Raw genomic sequence first — 18,845 nt, 5'->3', positions numbered from 1 at the left:
GAGCGAAGATGGATCGGCTGGAGTCTGAGCAGTCGACGCTGAAGGCTGAGCACTCGTCAGTGGTACGGCGAAGGTTACATAATTCCGATTGGCATTGACACCTTCCTGGATTGCCGTTTCGGTCGCCGATGCAGACTGAGGTGTCTTTCCAGCTGACGCCTTCCTGTTTCTTCTCCCCTGGGATCTCAGTGGCACATCCTCGTCATCATCTGGAAGATCAATGACATTGGGAGGAGCTGCAAAAAGAATCAATTGCCAGAAATTCAATCGACCAATAAAATGACCGAGTAAATGAGGACAGGATTACGAGAATCGTACCCGGATTGGAGGTGACTGCATCTTCCATTTCTTCATCTTCATTCCTGTAAGCGGAAGTCTCGGAGATAGCAGCACTACAAATTTCAAGATTCAGTCGGTCATGTCTATAACTGTGAGTCGACCAAAACCCAATTCGTACTAAACAAAGAATTCAAGTCCAACTATTACCCGAAAACAGTGGGAATGGTCACTTTGATCTTGGGCAAGGCTTTCTGCGGTTTTGACGGCACAACTTTCGATTACTTCGGTGCCTTCTCAGTCGGTGCTGGAGAAGACGTCCGAGGGTGCTTTGACGACTGCCCGGTCTGCGCGGTCGCTTTGCCGCGGATGCTTGCCGGGTCATGAGTGTGATTGGATCGCCTTTCCCTACGGGGAGGTGAGTCGACCTCTTCTTCGTCACTCGGGTCGTCGCTCTCCTTGTCCTCCTCTCCGTCAGAGTGCCACTCGCCGCTCTCGCCTCCACTCGCCTCCCCCTCTGGATCCTGCTCCTGCTCCCCATTGGGCATCGAGTACATCTCAGTAAGGGCCTGAAGACAACAAGTGAAACAAAAATCAGTCGGTTGACAACAAGCAGTTACATGATAAATCAAGAAAACACTCGACAATTCAGAGTTGGACCTTGTCTGTTTCGTACGAGTTGTCGAGTGGAGGGACTCTCCTGGACCCCCTGGGATTATCTTTGTTGCCAGTGATACCCCTCAACCACTTCTCCACCGTATCCTCGTCGACCTCTTCTGGGTGGATCCGAGTGGAATCATCAATGCCCGAATACATCCACATCGGATGGTCACGAGCTTGAAGCGACTGAATGCGGCGTCTGAGGAAGACCTCCAACAGGTCCATGCCGGTCACGCCATTCCGGACGAGCTGGACCACTTGCTCGACCAGCACCTTCACCTCCGCTTTCTCCTCCGGGGTCACTTTCAAGGCAGATGGCTTCTCTACTCGAGCCATGGAAAATGGGGGAAGTCCAGTCGACTGACCTGGAGTCGGCTAGTCTTTGCAGTAGAACCAGGTCGACTGCCACCCTCGGACTGACTCGGGAAGGATCAATGCTGGGAAAGAGCTTTTACCCCTCATTTGAATCCCAAGACCCCCACACATCTGGATCACTTGCGTCTTTTCATCACTCGGATTGGCCTTCTTGACCGACTGAGAGCGACACGTGAAAATGTGCTTGAAGAGGCCCCAGTGTGGTCGACAACCCAAGAAATTCTCGCACATAGACACGAAGGCAGCAAGGTACACGATGGTGTTGGGAGAAAAGTGGTGGAGTTGTGCTCCAAAAAAGTTCAAGAAAGCTCGGAAGAAAGGATGAGGAGGCAAAGAAAACCCGCGGTCGACGTGAGTGGCGAGGAGAACGCACTCACCCTCCTACGGCCGCGGCTCGGTCTCGCCCTCCGGGAGCCGCGCGGATCCGTGGGGGATCAATCCCCCCTCGGCCAGATCGTCAATGTCATCCTGACGAATCATCGACCGGATCCAATCGCCCTGGATCCAGCCACGCGGCAGGCCGGACCTCGACGAAGATCCGCCCCGGCTGGACTTCTTCCCCTTCGCCTTCGCCGTCGCCTTCTTCGCGCGCTCCAAAGCCACCGTCTTCTCCTTCCCCATTGCTGCGGGCGGAGATCGAACAGAACAGCGGCGCCGGGAGCAGAGGTGGATGCGATGGAGATAACAAAGAAGAAAGAGGAAGAATGGGAACGCACTGTGCAAAGACCCCAGTCCGACGCCTTATATGAGGTCGTTTCCGAGTGGCTGACCCGTGGGCCCAGACGATCCTATCAAATCCCGCAACAGTTGCGCACGCGATACGTGGCGAAAAAGGTGGTGCGGAAATCGAGGTGGCCCTGCCTAATCCAGCCTGATTACTGCGGCCTCCTCCGCCCTGCACGCTTCCCAAAATTCGAATCCCGCGAGATCCGCGAGCAGCAGAGCAACCTGTCAGACGTAAGATTTTTTCCATACCAACACTCAAAGCTTGGCGATTAAAGTTCACTCGACAAAAGCAAGAATGGATCAAGGCGACTGAAAAAGAAGTTGGAGTCATCGTATTGATTCGTTGGACCAGGCAAGACACTTCCGAAACGCAAAAATTGAGTCGGAAGTATTCTCAACTCCTTCTCCACTCGAACCCTGAACCATTCGGGGGCTAATGATGAAGCTATGTACCTAGGGTAGGGTCATAGGCATGACCTAGACACCCTCCCCTAGGACATCACCTTAAAGTCAGAAGCATTCAAAGGATAGCATCATCCACTCGACCAGAAGCATTCCACTCAGAAGACTCAATGTCACTCGACCGTAACAGAAATCACTCGACAGACAGAAGGTCTAAAGTCACTTTGCACAACAACGGTCGGGCGTTTACCCATAGACTTAATGATCATTTATATCACTTTATTATGGACGTTACCTGTAACGCTCCCTCTTTATGTACATTGAACTCCTTGTAACGTGGGATGGCTGGGGTCCTGGCGCACTCTATATAAGCCACCCCCTCCTCTGGCACAAGGGTTCGCACCCCTGTAACACACACACACACGCATAATCCAGTTGATCGCCTCCGGGCACCGAGACGTAGGGCTATTACTTCCTCCGCGAAGGGCCTGAACTCGTAAAACTCGCGTGTAAAACTTCGCCATAGCTAGGACCTTGCCTCCTTATTCCTACCCCATTCTACTGTCAGTCTTAGATCCACGACAGCCGGCACCTAGAAATTCTAGAGGGACATCTAGTGCTTCTCCTCCACATATCCATTTGAACTTGCTTCTCTTTCTTCTAGCCAATCCTCAACCTATTTATTGTGCTTGCTAACATTCTATATAGGTCGATCCCACGGAAAAGAACCCTTCTTATCAAACTGACAAGCCCAGAAATCATCCACCGGGAGAGTGCAAAGAGGAATACTTTTCATTGCAGTTGCATCAATAGGAAGAAAAATATATTGAATTAAGTAGTCTCTCCATGTTACAAAAGTATTACTCCCTCCTTCCCAAAATCTTGGGTGTATTAGTTTTGCATGCAATCCCATAATCTTAGGCTCACATGCCTTCTTCCCTCATTCAGTTACACCATAACTAACAATCCCTAGGTTTCTGGAAAGGAAAACGAATCGCTGGCTGGGTCTCTCATAAGGTTAGCTCACAGCGCCATCTATGTTTGAGATTGGATCGCTCAAGTAAACCTGCGCTAATTTTCGTGCTGAAACTAATACGCCTAACATTATGGGAAGGAGACGCTCTTATATTATGGGCTCTTATATTATGGGAGAGAGGGAGTAGCTCACCAACAACACATGGATGAATTATTAGGTAAACAAGCAACCGACCTCATAGAAGTGCCCTTTGTATCAGTTCTATGCCCAAATATGTGCCCAAACTCCATTACTGCACCTTCTGATGAGACCTTGAGAGAGCTCGTCTCTACCTTCCACTATTGAACCCCATATTTGAGAGGGATTGGAACCCACTTCAACAATAACAATAGTACCAGCGGAAAAGTAAATAAAATTGATCATCCGAGCACACATGGAATCAAGGCTAGTTAGGGTACGCCAAGCTTGTCGAGCCAAAAGAGCGAGGTTAAAATGTTTAGATGTGTCATTGATTTCCATGATACCCAATGTCATTTCCGTTGGCCTTCCTTGCTTCCCCCAAAAAATTGTATGATGAGTTTCTTTAGATGTTCACATAATCCCCGGGGTAGCTTGAAACATAACATCGAAAATATCAGAAGTTGCTCCTTTTATCCATCCATTAACTTTCCCCCATAATCTATCTTTCACATTTTTAAAGGTACATGACTTATAAAAGCTATACAAGATCTAGTTTTAAAGATCCGGACACGAGAACTCCAACGGTGAAAATGATTCGGTATTTGGATGCACGGTTCCAAAGATAAATGTTCCAAGTTTTTGAAAAATGTCCTCAAATTTAAAAATTGTTCACGAATTTGAAAGAATGTTCCCAAATTTTGAATCCAAAAATTTAAAAATGGTCTCAAATTTTTAAAAAATGTTTTGAATTTCAAAATGCTCACATACTTCAAAAAATGTTCACAGTTTAAAAATTGTTCTGTATTTCAAAAAATGTTCCTGAATTTCACGAAAATTCATGAATTTGCAAAATGGTATTGAATTTTTTAAAAATTCAAGATTTCAAAAAATGTTCGTGATTAAAAAACATTTCAAAAATTGTTCATGAAATAAAAAATAAAAATAAAAAATGAAGGTAAAAGAAGAAAAACGAAAAGAAACAAAAAAGAAACTGGAAAAAAGAAAACCCATAGAGCCTTCCCAAAACTGGCGGGAAGCACACAGAAAAACATGTGAACTAGGCCGCGTAGTACGTTTCGTGCGTTGCGAGTGGGTGCGCGTTTGGTTGATATCTATCGACCTACGTGGGAGATAGGGACCACGGTGATTGGGAGCTCTCCGGGTTTTGTGCTTTTCTTCAAAATCATTAGTTAAGGGTTACCTTTTGCAAAGTCCACTTCCCCATTTTCTCTGATTTGACAAATGGGGGCACTGCATGTGCATCAATTGTCGGAACCAGAAAGTTTTCCTTTTTTTTATAGATTCATTTTTCCAAAATGTTTTATCTCTTGACCCGTGCATCCAAATACCAAATCGTATTCAGCAATGGATTTCTCACGTCGAGATATTTGAGACTAGATCTAACGCTAATAGGTTCTGACGAAATTTTTTCCACACAGAAACCAAAAATAAAAAAACTGAGAAACAAAAAAAATCCAAGATAACAAAATCCCAAAAAATAAAAACTAATTCACACAAAAAAGTGAGTACTGAAAAAGGGAAGAAAAAAACGAAGCCCAAATGCATGGTTGTGGGTTTTCCCTTTCTTTGGAAGCACATGCTGTGCTTTTCCTTTTTTTTGGAGAAGCACATCCACGGAAGGAAATTTATACTTTCACATGAAGCATATCTGTGCTTCTTGTGGAAGCACAATTTTTATTTTCCTTGATAAACACAATTATGCTTCTCGCGGAAGCAAACCTGTGCTTCTCATGAAAATATTTTTTTCGTGAAGCATAGCATTTCTCTCTCTCTCCAAACCTAGGTAAAAATAGGCAGAAACCGAAAGCAAAAGAAAACCCTAAATGAATCTCATCTAAACCCCGAAAACACGAATATTTTTTTTTACATAGAAAGCACCCAACACGTGACATGTGACGGCAGCTGAACGTACCACTTAGCGCACCCCCGGAGGTCCCCGCAAGGGGTAACCTTAGTTAGTTATTCCCTTTTTTTCTTTTCTGGGTTGGGTATGAGGGTCTTGACGGAGACCTCCTTTTGTTCATAGGATAGGAATATCGTAAGAATTAGAAAATCATAGAAAGTGTGATGACATGTATCTCAATTCCTAGAAAAAAAATGAATGTCGTTTGATGCATATGATATGAGTTTTTTCATTGAGCCTAGGCTAATGCTTCTTTTTCTTTGAAATGTGAAGAATTAGTTTCTATCCTACTGCATAGGAATAAGAATTCATTCCTACAACCCCCAAAAAACATTCTTTGAAAATCCTATCCTATAAAATTCCTACACAATTCGTACAAATCAAAGAAGGCCTGAGTGGCCTTTTTTCCACCAGCCCAAGGGTCCGTCTGGTTAGCGAAAATGGCCGGCCCCCAACGACCAAATCAATCAATAGCCCAATCCTTTTTTCCTCGTCCTCTCCCATCTCCATCTCCGACTGCGCCGCCACGACCACGACCCATCTCCCAGCCTCGCTCACTCCGCCGTCCACCGCCGCCGCCGCTCCCCTCCCCTTCGTCGGCTCTCAGCAGAGCCGCCTCCGCCGGCCTCCACCAGACCACGGCCGCTCCGTCCGCTCCGCTCCGTGAGCCCGCCTTTGACCCGGCGGCGAGGACTGCTCCTCTCCTTCCCCGGACGGTTCCTCCCCGTCCCCCGGCTCCACCCTCAGCTTTCTGGCCTTCTCAGGCAGCAGGCCAGTCAGCAGCCTTCAGCGAGGCACGGAGGCAGGCGCTGGTGGCAGCTCGCCGGTTTAGATCTCCACTTCGCGCTCGCAGGCGGCAGCAGCTCCCACCCAAGGTACACACCTGCTGCCATTGCCTTACTAAAGCTAATGTACAGTGCAGATAGCTAATGATCTGCTCCATATTCATTTTCCACTTGCTAGAAGTCTAATTCTATCCCTTTGGTACTTGGAGTCTGAACAGGGCTTCAACATTCTCCGTGATCTTGGGCTCACGGACTGTACCCAGGCGCGACCGCCGGGATGGCCGGAAGCAGCCTCTGGGTGGTTCGATTGGCTTCCCTTCTTGCAGTCGGATTCGTGGTCGGCTCCGTCGAGGCCAGCCCGGGAGATGCTCATCCGCTGTACAGGTGAGAGCAGTTCTTGACTCATCTCGTGTTGCAGATGACGTGCCCTTTCGCTAGATTGCCGTTTATTTTCTTATACTTGATTCCAGGCCTTGGATAGGTTGGTTCTGGAATTTCCGTAGTTTTGATTCATACTGAATTGTTGAATAGTACCCCTGAAATTTCAGAGGGGGGAGGGGGGGGGGGGGGGGGGGGCATTTCTTTGTTCAGAAAGGTAGGATCAAATTCCTATGGATTCCCTTCAATCCAATGTACCCCCTTGCCATTTATTTACCATAACATTTTGTTAGCTTTATCAATTTTTAAATAAAATTGTTCTAGATGCAGTTGATTAGATTCTGCTAAATTGTGGGACAGGGTTAAGGGAATTATCTTGTTCCGTAGCTGTTTTGTGATGCGTTTGCTTGCACATCATCTGTTCCGTAGCTGTTTTGTGACAGCCAGTCGAAGCAACCTGGGGTGACAGGAAGCCTAGGTGCTCGTGATCAAATTTCAGGATACAAGAACAAATAGTAAATAATATCTCATATAATACGATAGATTGAATTTATGTGCTCCACATTAGGAGATATAACAGCACAATGGTAGAATAACCCCAGTTTTAAACAAAACACTAACAGTGGATTAACGTGAGTCAATAACTAGGCGACACCTGTGAAAGCTATTTCTTTTCCAGTGCGTGAATTGTTCATGATTAATTTATAGTATCATACTTGCAGTATTATTTTCTTCTAGTATCCTTCCATTTTGCTTGTGCAATAAGTACCACCTATAATATCTGCTTTCTGCCTGTCTTTTTTTCCTGGACTCCATGGACTCTAAAAAGCGGCTATTAGTTTCTAGATGTATTTTGTAAAAAGTAATTGGGTTCACCATATTTATTTTTCCTTTTGTATTTTTCTTAACAAAATTTGAACTGAAAACCTGTTGGATTCCTGAAATTTGTTCATCTATCGACCTTTCAGTTGCTGTCATTCTGATTTTACACTGTTTAGAAGTTTTTAGTAACTTGCATAGTGATCAACCTGCAGAACTTGTGTGAAGGAGTGTAAGAATACAGGGGTTATTGGAAGTAACATCATCAGCCACTGTCAGTCCCAGGAGAATGACAGCACATCTGCCGGAAGTTCTTGGTACACACAGGAGCCCCTTTACATGCAGTGGAAGCACCAAAGCTGTATGTCAGACTGCCGCTACTACTGCATGATACGAAGAGAAGAGGAACGGCAATTAGGTGGCCTGAGCCCTGTTAAATATCATGGAAAATGGCCCTTCAAACGTGTTTCTGTCTTCCAGGCATGTTTTGGCTTGTATGTTGATGAGTGATACTACTATTTCACCATCATGACTACCACTACTACATGTCTTAACTTGTTTGCCATTTATCAGGAGCCCCTTTCAGCTGCACTGTCTGCTCTCAACCTATTGACGCACTTCATTGGCTGGCTTTCATTCTTCCTCCAAGTGAATTACAGATTACCTCTTAGACCTCAGACGAAGAGGACATACTACGAATACACTGGCCTGTGGCATATCTATGCAATATTATCACTGAATGCATGGTTCTGGAGCACTATATTCCATACTAGGTGTGCATTTGCTCAAAGCTTGGGCATGCTGTCATGATAGTGTTTGATATCTTACTCAGCAGCATCATTCTTCATTTTGTAGGGATATTGACTTGACTGAGAAACTGGATTACTCTTCAGCTGTGGCCCAACTTGGCTACTCTTTAATCCTTACATTGCTAAGAACTTTTAATGTCAAGGATGAGGCTGGCAGGGTGATGTTTGCTGCACCTATTCTAGCATTCGTTACAACACACATCTTGTATCTTAACTTCTATGAACTTGACTATGGTAAAGTTCCTTTTGCTTCTCCTACAGTATTTGATCTTTTGCTATGTTCATTCATACAAGATCTATCCTGCATACATATATCAAATTAAATATTTTACTAGCTAGGCTCAACAATCTTGTAGTTGTTACTTTTCCCATGTTTTGTGGTGTTACAAGTTAAATAAAAGATACGACGGACGGAATATTATCATTAATGGACTGAATAATTGCGTCTTCAGTTTACCTTACACACACTTCGCCTTGTGTAGAAACATATTATTAATTCATGTGCATCTGCTGCGTTTATATGCCTTTTCAGGATGGAACATGAAAGTCTGTGTGGCAATGGGTGTTGTTCACATTGTGGCATGGACAACCTGGGCTGTTGTGACCCATCATCCGTCACGATTCAAGGTTTGGATCGTCATATTCGGAGGAGCTCTAGCTATGCTTCTTGAAGTGTATGACTTTCCTCCATACAAGGGGTATGCCGATGCACATTCGCTGTGGCACGCGAGCACCATTCCTCTCACCTATCTTTGGTGGACCTTCGTTAGAGACGATGCAGAGTTCCGCACCTCCACACTTGTTAAGAAGGCCAAGTAGTAGTAAATTAAGGTCAGTATCAATGCTGTTAGCTTGTCCCTCTCTCAAGGTAACACAAGCAGAGGGCATGCATGCTGCCATGCCATGCCATGCGTTCCCAGAAGCTCGGTATTCCCAGGACCGATCAGGACAAACCATTCATCTTTCAGCGAAACTCAGCGTCTTGTTTATGCTGTATCTTTGGTTCTTGACCTCCTGATTTCTGTCTGCTTTGATTGATATCAACAATTGTTTTGTTCTGTAATAGAAAAGGACATAATCTTTTTCGTGCCTGTTGAAATGGTTCACCTTACGGGTTTCAGTGCTTATATAAACCTAGCATTGCAGTCAAAGACGAGATAACAGCCAGAAGCTATGAATTTCAGTTCCTTGGGGAATTTTCAACTCTGGCGCTCATTTTTCTTCCCTATATGCCTGGATCATTCATAATGATGGATGCCCGTATTGGGCTGGACTGGTTTGCACGTCTGAAAGCTCACAGTTGTTGACAATTCACCCCACTCTTTTCCTGTCCAACCTTGCCCTCTCCACCCTCAACGCCCTTGCCGCCATCGCGATGGACCTGTTGGAGCCGGCTCCTCTGCCGTACTGCATCCTGCCGTTGGCTCACTGACGCGTGGGGCCGGGCCCACGTGTCAGTGGGCTGAGGGCAAGCCCGGCGCTCGAGGGCAAGGGCGGTCGGTGCGGCCACCCGAGCCCTAATTCCTCCAACAGTCTTGACCCAGTCAAAACCCCACTCGAAGCTCCTGTTTTTTCACAATTCACCCCCACTCTTTTTGCGTCCCACACCGCCCTCTCCACCCTCATCGTCACCGCCCCCGCCCTCGTCACCATCGTCATGGATCCGATTGAGGCCAACAACTTGTTCGTCGTCCCACTGGACCCAACTCCGTGCTGATGAATTGGGAGACGATCAAACGGCTGGATGGCGAAGGAAGGAGATCGGTGCGGGCGCGGCAATATATATTAGTGTACATCTTATTACAAAACACATACTGTGAAAACATTCCTAATAACAGGATGCAATTATTTTGCAATGTTTCTTGAACACGGGTTAACCGTTCTGAATAGCTCTACACATTATTTTTGCTAAAAGGGTGTACAAAGTTCTGCAACGGGTGCCAAGCTTTGCTAGTAGTATGATTTTAGAGGGGAAAAGATATCATCCATGGAGGCCGGAGGTCCCCGGCGACCACGCGTTAGTGGTGCTGACTGGCGGGTTGGGGACGCCGGGGAAGCAGACCTTGACGAAAGACGTGCTAGGGAGCGACGCCGACTGGTAGGCGCTGACGAAGTTGGAGACCTTGAGCCAGCAGAGGCCGGAGCCGTCGGAAAGCGCGGTGGCGCCGACGCAGGATCTGGCGGCGAGGCAGTTGAGGCGGCATGCCGTGATGCCGACGTAGAACTGCTCGATCGCGATCTCCGGCGGGTAGGTGAGGAACTGCGTGTTGTCGAGCTGGAGCATGGTGGAGTTGCCCGGGCAGTTCTGGAGCTCGGTCTTGCGCTTGCACCCGCTCCGGGGGTTGGAGGCGTCGATGAGCTCGAAGTTCCGCGACGGGCAGCCGCACACCGGCGACGTGCGGTTGTAGCTGCACACGCCCATGTTGCCGCAGTAGCCGAACACCTGGCATTGGTCCGCCACCGCCGACCACTGCTCCGTCGCTGTGCCGCTTCCGCGCGCGGCGCTGTAGGCGCGGAAGTTGCCGTCCGAGTCGAGGCGCAGGAAGCGCAACATGTCGCCGCTCTCCGCGTAGTTGCTGCTATAGGCGACGACGACGGGGTTGACGAGGGAGCCGTCGTTGAGGGAGACGATGCCGTTGGTCTGCATCGTGAGCGTGACTGTCTTCTTCGCGGTGAAGGAGTTGTTGTAGCCCTTATTGAAGTAGGTGACGGGGGCTGCGCCGGCGCTGGCCCAGTTGAGCGTGAGGTTGCCAGACCTGTCGACGGCGAAGACGTAGGGGCCGGAGGTGAGGTTCATGCCGGAGGTGAAGCTCTGTGACATGACCACGGTGTCCGTCGGGTGGTCAAATGACTGCCACAAGACGCGCCCCCTGGAATTCGTGAGCACGAGGTTGCCGCTCTCTTGCAGGGCGGCGGCGGCGACGCCCTGGCCGGCGGTGCCCGACGACCAGAGCACGGCGCCGGAACCTTTGACCAGCTGCAGATCACCGGAGGATGAGAGGCGGAGCGAGCCCCTCGAATCCACGGCCGCGCCGGCGCCGGCGGACCAGACGGGGACTCCGCCGGCGTAGGTGACCGCGGCGACGAAGAGCGATCGGGAGGTCGGGGACGGCACGAAGGCCAGGGAGAAGGTGGAGTTGGGCGACGACCATGAGGTCGAATTGGCCGCCGGCGAGAGGGAGGAGCCTAGGGGCATGTCCGCGCCATGGGACAGGAAGGAGAGGAGCAAGAAGCAGCAGCAGAGGACAGCAAGATCCGCTCCGGCTCCGGGACCTCCCCGTAGAGGCCTCATCTTTCTTCGACGGCAGCGAGGAAGAAGACCGCGGACTCCTCCGTGGTGGTGGTTGCACCGGAAGAAGCTACGTAGCTCGGCTTCCCATATCATGGCGTCTTCCCTCGGCTATATAGGAGAGTCTCCACTCAACCTGGCAATCCGACCCATGGGCACCCGACCCGAATGGGTAGGGTATGGGTCGTCATGTTCGCTCATGGGCACGACCCATGGGCAACCCGATTAATGGTGGGTAGGGCATGGGTGCAGGTCTACGCCCATGGGTTACCCGATGGGCAACCCGATTAGCATGACATGTCGGCCATATAGACATATACACGTACATACAGTGGTCTAATTTTTGTGCACTGATTATTTTGTGTGAAGCGTCCATGTACCGTCAGCCCCAACTATACCTGGCCATGGGTCGGGCCTAAAAAAGCCCACGGCAGAAATCTGAGGCCCAGCCCTCCCAGGCCCTACCATCGGGCCTACTTTTCAAGCCCAAGCCCGGCCCATCTGGTAAAAAGCCCTTAGGGCTTAGGGCCGTGGGCCGGGCCTCTTCCTTAAAATGCCAATATGCCAAGCCCAAGCCCGTTCAGGCCCTGCTGTTGGGCTCAAAACTCAGGCCCAAGCCCGGCCCACGGGCAAGCCCATCGGGCCTAGGCCCTGGATTTTAGGGCCGGGCCTGGGTGGGCCGACAGGGCCGGGCCAGAGATGGCCAGGACTAGCCCCAACCCAGGCATCACTCAGAGTTTGCAAAGGCCTATGGGCCGGTCAATACCAACAAATGGAACCAAGGCTATGGGTTTCTCGTTGGCAAAAGAGAAGCAGCCGGCCCCAACCTAGGCACCAAACAACCAGCTTCACGTTCACTTCTTTCACGTTTCAAGAATGCAGGCCCAACAAGATTTAGCAAGTGGCCCATACAATACACTCGTTGCTGGTGCATGCACTGGTATAGTTTAGTACCACCTCGCCCAGCTATGGGAAAGGAACCACCAGCGAGCCTATAAAACACAGCTGCTGCATACTGCTTGCTTGTGTGGTTGGGATTAGACAACGCCAAATCCTGTTCGCAACAATAGGAATCGTTTACCAAGTGTTTTGGCAGAATATAAGTAAATTATATTGAAAATAGTATCTTGCGCCCGATGGGTAACCCATTGGGTCGGGTTACCCGATGGGTATGGGCGTGGGTCTGCTCCTATGCCCATGGGTAGGGTCTTGGGTGAAGGGGTAGACCCATTTACTTATAGGGCATGGGTTTGGTAGAGGTCCCGACCCGACTGCCAGGTTGAGTCTCCACGGCCAATTAGCTGCTGACAATTCCCTGATTTTCCTTGATGGGCCTCTCTCTCAATCTTTGTCATGTCGCTCCTATGTATGACAAAAAATTCAAAGACAATTCAAAACAATAGAATTGTAAAATATATTTTGCTTGTGTTATTTAAAAAAACAAAAGTTTTAAAATTGTCCAACTGAAGTCACATACATTTCATATTTTGGGGGCATTTTTATTGAATTTTTAAAATTATTTCAGTGATATTTAAAACCATTATTATTAATCCATTTTATTTATTTTAGCGACTTTTCATTCTTTCATCAAATATAGAAATAAATTAATACATATTCATAAGTTTCAATTAGTTTGGAACAAGAATTTTAGGAACATGGTTCTACGCGCACAGTTAGAACAGTAAAATTCAAAAAATACTGAAAAAAGATCTGAAACATTTTCTAACATACATAGTTGGCTGCTATACTTGCATGTAAAGTTTTACGAAGATGATAATCTGGGCAAAAATGACAAAATTGAAGTTGTATTAAAAGAACACTGTTTAGTGAATAGTAAAGTCTTAGTTGTAATTACTTCACCAAGAGTATCACGGGTGTCAATACTTTACGAAGCTACACACGCGAGTAGAATGGTATACCACCCAAATTTTTTAGAATTATTTTATTTTATTTTTCCTAGTTTTTTCTCTAAGAGATTTCAACAAGTGACTACATACGGAGTAAAATGAGTGAATCTACACTCTAAAATATGTCTATATACATCCGTATGTGGTAGTCCATTTGAAATCTCCCAAAAGACAAATAGTATTTAGGAACGGAGGGAGTATTCACATAGGTGCACGTGGAACCATGTTCACCTTGGTATTTTCGATTGTTTTGGTCATAATTCTACCAATTTCAGAAAAATCCCAATATATTCAATACAAAATTTAGTTATGCAAGTCATATTGCAATCAATTTCACAAACATTTCATACACGCTTATGAGTGAACCTATTTGTGCATGTAATTTATGCCTTTTTATGTGATTTTAGATACTGCATGCAAGCCTTGCTATCTAGGAGAGAAATAAACTAGCCAGAGCATGTATGGCCAAGTTTCCATAGATTTATTTCCAGTGGCCTTTGATTTTGTATTGCCTATTCTAGTTTTACTTCGCGTCTGTAATTTATCTTTGCTCTATCCGGGACACGGAGTATCTGATCCCGAGCTCAAATGCTCTCTGACGAACAGTAAAATAAATAAAAATAGTAAAAAAATCTGAATTTTTTTTGATAAACATTGACAAATGTTTTGTTTTCTTGAATTTTTTATCATGAAATGATATTTGAAGAAGTCATGGCAAAAGTAACTAAATTGATGCTCAAAAAATGCTATTTTTGAAAGCACTTTGGAAACCTTTTACGTAAGCTTCCTTAAAAACTCTATCTCCCCCCCACCCCCCCCCCCCCCCCCCCCCAGCGGAATTTCAGGTGGCCGGGCTCCCTTCTCCGTCTTCTCCAATCACACTTATCCATGTGTTAGCCTACGTATAAAACAGGTAGCTTTATTTACATGGATGTAGCATTACTCGGGCAAAAAAGGGATGGCGGCGGCGCACCATGCTTCAACAGGCAATTTAAGAAAAACCAAACTAATTGTACACTGAAAGTTGTGTTAGCATAAGAGATAAATTCGTTGTACAAATAATTTGCATATATCTTTTTTTCTCATACGAACCAATCGGCTCAAAACACCACGTGGAAACACAAGTCAACAGGCAAATTCTAGATGCGTTTAATCACTTACTTTTCCAGCTAAAATCTCGACCCCTTGCATATACCAAAAATCAAGCGAAGATACCAAGAAGGTCACCGTGTCTTTGGACCAGAAGAAACGAGTGATCGAGCATCGCCGGTGAGATCAAGACCAAGTCTGCTAACAGAAATATCAGCGGAACGTCACCGATAGCAGCACGTGCAAGTATGTTACGAAGCGATCACAGCCGTTCAATATCACACGGAGGGGCCCGATGAGCCGAAGGTGGTCCCAGACCGTCAACACAATTGACCTCCTGGTTTACGTACTTGTTGCTCGTGAGTCAACAGGGGCGGCTTCTGGACGATCGTTTTAGCCCACTTATTTTTCGTTGGTTATTAAATGAAATGAAACTCTTTTGCTAAATATAAGGGCCCGATGGTGAAAATAAGCATAGTAAATATCGGCATCTTTTTCACTCTTGTTTGACTATCCTTGTGTTAATTTGAACTTGTCAGCTCCAGCACGAAGCAAGACAAACTGCCTTACCATACCTTCACACGTCTAATTGTCATTTTAATATTTTCATTTATTCCCCTAAAAAAATACATTTCCATTTATTCCCCTAAAAAAATACATTTCCATTTATTTGCTACAGGCGCAACCTTGAACCCTCCGAAGATAGTTTTCTTGGCAACACGTCGTAGAGTTCTTTGTGAAGATATTCGAAGGCAGTAGAATAGATAGATCCTTTTCAAGATATGTAACGACTCTTAGATCAAAGCTTATATACACATTCTTGGAATTATCACTAAGAGCAAATACAATACCAGGCTCATAGCCCGCTTACACGGCGATTTTGCCTATGTGGCAGAGAGAGACATGACTAGCCATGACTTTATTATAATAGTGAAAACCAAAGTATTGAAAAGACAATAAACAAATAATTTTGCAATGCATGATATTCATATTTTTTAATTTCATATGATCAATATGAATAACCAATCTGTTTTATTTTTATAGATTTTTGCTAGAGCTGATTTTTACAAAGCAAGATGATATTTGAAGCATATGTATTTTTCCCAATGCTTAAAATTATGAAAATGATAAGTCACCAACGTCTGCACGGCATTTCGTTACACAGATTTTCCTAGATTGTGTCATATTTTTTGCGTGAGATAATGATTTTATTTGTCTTGAAACTTTTATATATAGTTACTGCAATCACGACCACGTAATTGGATGGTCATATTTCGAGTTTGAGCCGCAAAGATTAATTTATCTTGTTTTGATAATTCTACAACATTATACACTATCACAATTCTAATGAATGTGATATGCAATTATTATTATTTATTGATGCTCAAAATTATGAGAAATGATATGTTACCTTGGTGTAAATTCCGTCGATGAAATTTCTTCTTGAATTAAAAAATTATATCATGATGTGGACCACTAAATATAAATTTGATATATATATATATATATATATATATATATATATATATATATATAAATTTAAAATATGGTAATGCATTTGTATAAATACTCAAAAGTATGGTGGGACAATAGCTCACTTGGATGTCCACACCTCAAGAATTGCTACTTCCTCTAGGTTGTTTTTAATATTGTTAGTAAACAAACTTATTAAAATTTTGGTCAATAAAATTTTATAATTATTTAATTTTATATTATATTTTAATAAATAGGTTCTATCAAAAAATACATCATAAAATTATAAATTCATTAAAAAATATACTCGGTAAATTTGATACATCCTTTCCCCCCAAATATTCAAAACTATGACGAGGGGATAGCTCACTAGGGTGTCGACGCTCCTTAAGTTTTTCTACTTCCTCTAGTTGTCTAAAGGGCGGTGTCTATACTTTTTAATTATATGTTTAAACTTTTCATTACCAATAGCTTCTATTTCATTTTTACAATACTAAAATTTAAAGTAGGTTTTGTTGAGAAAATACAGCCCGAGTAAAATCTATATCTTTTTTTTTTGAATTTTTTATATCTTCTGAAGTACGTGCAAATATCTTTTTTGGAGTGGATTGCATCTTTCGGCTCACCAGGCCGAGTAGTTGTGGCCCAGTTAAAAGCAGAATACAGAGCCCATTTGCTTCTCTGTGGACACGTAGAATAGTTTTTTTTATCTCGAAGACGGTGTAGTACACGTGGAACTTCTCGTCGTTCTTGGCTCGCACACGTAGCCATCGGACGCATGCCGCACGCGCGCTAGAGAACAAACCTTCTCCCCCCACGCACATACCCTCGGCCGGCTTCTCTGTTCCCCACTGGCCACCGGCGACCCGATGCGGCCATAGCAGCCGCCCAAGGCAGCTGATTAGTTGATGGCGGCGGCCACCAGGTGCGCCCCGGCGCCCGCGGCGGCCCCACGGCCCCGGTCCCGGCACCGGCTGCGGTGCCGCTGCTGCGAGGACACGCTGGGCGTCCCGCGCCGCCGCGCGACGTCGTCGTCTGGAGCACAGGAGCATCAGCAGCAGCACTACTTCCCGGAGCTCCGCCCGCTGCCGTACCCGGCGCCCCCGCCCCGGCCGCGGCGCATCGTGCTGGTGCGACACGGGCAGAGCGAGGGGAACGTGGACGAGGGCGCCTACACGCGCGTCCCCGACCCGCTCATCGGCCTCACCCCCAAAGGACACCGCCAAGCCGAGGACTGCGGCCGCCGCCTGCACCGCCTCCTCTCCTCCGGCCACGGAGACGATGAGGAGGAGGACAGCGACGACGACTGGAAGGTCTACTTCTACGTGTCCCCGTACCGGCGCACCCTTGAGACGCTCCGCGGGGTCGGCCGCGCCTTCGACGCCCGCCGCATCGCCGGCGTCCGCGAGGAGCCCCGCATCCGCGAGCAGGACTTCGGTACGCCGTCCGACCCGATCCGCATGCGGATAAAGAAATGGATTGCCTTATCTCGTACTACCACGTGGCCTGATCGAACACCCACGTGTCTGTCTGTGGCCGTGAGCAGGGAACTTCCAGGACCGGGAGAAGATGCGGGTGGAGAAGGAGATCCGGCGGCGCTACGGCCGGTTCTTCTACCGGTTCCCGGACGGCGAGTCGGCGGCGGACGTGTACGACCGGATCACGGGCTTCCGAGAGACCCTCCGCGCCGACATCGACATCGGCCGGTTCCAGCCGCCGTCGCCGCCGGGCGGCCCGACGGCGCCGGAGATGAACCTGGTGCTGGTGTCGCACGGGCTGACGCTGCGGGTGTTCCTGATGCGGTGGTACAAGTGGACGGTGCGGCAGTTTGAAGGCCTGGCGAACCTGGACAATGGCGGCACGCTGGTGATGCAGACCGGCGAGGGCGGCCGGTACAGCCTGCTGGTGCACCACACCGTGGACGAGCTGAGGGAGTTCGGGCTCACCGACGAGATGATCGACGACCAGATGTGGCAGCGGACAGCAAGGCCCGGCGAGCTCAACTACAACTTCATCACCAACGGCCCCTCCTTCTTCACTCATTTCAGCTAGGAAACTGGAGCTGATCTGTATACCTGTATATGAAAGATTTGTAGATTCCCACTTCCGTTTAGGCAATAATTTCCACGCAGCCTAGAGCACACTATATTAATTTCTGCTCCATGATGGGGCTCTGGACGCAAAGCTCCATGGTTCACTCATCTGATTTCAGCTTTCTTGCTTCTTATTTAGAGTCAAACTTTGATAGGACGAATATCCAATATAATTTGATTCATCGGGAAATTAATTTTCATACTATATAACTTTAGTGTTGTAGATGTTCATAATTTTAAGTATGATTTTGGTTAAAATTTACGTATTTGACTTATACGCGAAGTAAAAAGAAAAGACGGAGGGAGTACAACTACTCCTCTGCCTGCCCCCTTTGTATTTTTTGAGGAAAACACAGTACAGATAGGGGCTCAATGAGGAGTACTTTCCAACCCAGTCGAAATCTGAACTAGGCCCACATGTTACTCTGTCGTCGGCCCGTTATAAAATTTATCCACCAGTTTGTATGTACTCAATTAGTTCAAATTTTTACCCCTACAAATTAAGTTCTAATCAATTAAAATTCAAAAAAAAAGTTATAATCAATTAGCACATAACTTAAGTACTTAGTAGGCAAAAGGTAAGAAAGGTACTTAGCGGGCAAGTTTGTATTTTATCAACCGGCGCGGAGATCGTCCGTCTACTCATCGCTTGGCCGAAACTTGTAGATACCTTAGTAGACGGTC

The 18,845-nt window shown here is 46.6% G+C and overlaps 3 protein-coding genes across 4 annotated transcripts; 2 read left to right on the top strand and 1 right to left on the bottom strand.

Annotated features, from left to right (window-relative positions):
- Window positions 1–5,953: 5,953 nt before the first annotated feature.
- On the top strand, window positions 5,954–9,401 carry LOC109735947 (uncharacterized). Of its 2 annotated transcripts, none has more exons than XM_020295148.4 (6): window positions 5,954–6,394; window positions 6,523–6,688; window positions 7,717–7,981; window positions 8,075–8,274; window positions 8,357–8,544; window positions 8,843–9,401. In XM_020295148.4, exons 2-6 carry the CDS (start codon window positions 6,582–6,584, stop codon window positions 9,127–9,129), a joined length of 1,047 nt encoding a protein of 348 aa, XP_020150737.1. In that variant the 5' UTR covers window positions 5,954–6,394; window positions 6,523–6,581; the 3' UTR covers window positions 9,130–9,401. The 2 variants fall into 2 exon arrangements, with proteins under 2 accessions (XP_020150737.1, XP_020150738.1); XM_020295149.4 differs by having other exon boundaries at window positions 5,985–6,394; window positions 6,514–6,688.
- An 811-nt stretch (window positions 9,402–10,212) lies between these two features.
- On the bottom strand, window positions 10,213–11,684 carry LOC109735954 (G-type lectin S-receptor-like serine/threonine-protein kinase At1g34300). Its single transcript, XM_020295156.4, has one exon. It carries the CDS (start codon window positions 11,600–11,602, stop codon window positions 10,292–10,294), a length of 1,311 nt encoding a protein of 436 aa, XP_020150745.1. The 5' UTR covers window positions 11,603–11,684; the 3' UTR covers window positions 10,213–10,291.
- Window positions 11,685–16,816: 5,132 nt separating this feature from the next.
- On the top strand, window positions 16,817–18,351 carry LOC109735948 (phosphoglycerate mutase-like protein AT74H). The gene is made up of 2 exons (XM_020295150.4): window positions 16,817–17,505; window positions 17,615–18,351. Exons 1-2 carry the CDS (start codon window positions 16,977–16,979, stop codon window positions 18,118–18,120), a joined length of 1,035 nt encoding a protein of 344 aa, XP_020150739.1. The 5' UTR covers window positions 16,817–16,976; the 3' UTR covers window positions 18,121–18,351.
- Window positions 18,352–18,845: the final 494 nt, after the last annotated feature.

This window comes from Aegilops tauschii, chromosome 5 (assembly GCF_002575655.3).
Source record: "Aegilops tauschii subsp. strangulata cultivar AL8/78 chromosome 5, Aet v6.0, whole genome shotgun sequence".
Lineage (NCBI taxonomy): Eukaryota > Viridiplantae > Streptophyta > Magnoliopsida > Poales > Poaceae > Aegilops > Aegilops tauschii.
Note: the sequence above shows the minus strand (reverse complement) of the source record. Positions and strands in the feature narration are given on the sequence as shown.

Bases quoted from the DNA above. Each gene is read 5' to 3' on its own strand.
- LOC109735954 (XM_020295156.4), bottom strand. From the start codon at position 11,602: ATGAGGCCTCTACGGGGAGGTCCCGGAGCCGGAGCGGATCTTGCTGTC.
- LOC109735947 (XM_020295148.4), top strand. From the start codon at position 6,582: ATGGCCGGAAGCAGCCTCTGGGTGGTTCGATTGGCTTCCCTTCTTGCA. The intron at 6,689-7,716 runs GTGAGAGCAGTT...ATCAACCTGCAG, and splicing joins GATGCTCATCCGCTGTACAG to AACTTGTGTGAAGGAGTGTA. The intron at 8,545-8,842 runs GTAAAGTTCCTT...ATGCCTTTTCAG, and splicing joins CTTCTATGAACTTGACTATG to GATGGAACATGAAAGTCTGT.
- LOC109735948 (XM_020295150.4), top strand. From the start codon at position 16,977: ATGGCGGCGGCCACCAGGTGCGCCCCGGCGCCCGCGGCGGCCCCACGG. The intron at 17,506-17,614 runs GTACGCCGTCCG...GGCCGTGAGCAG, and splicing joins CATCCGCGAGCAGGACTTCG to GGAACTTCCAGGACCGGGAG.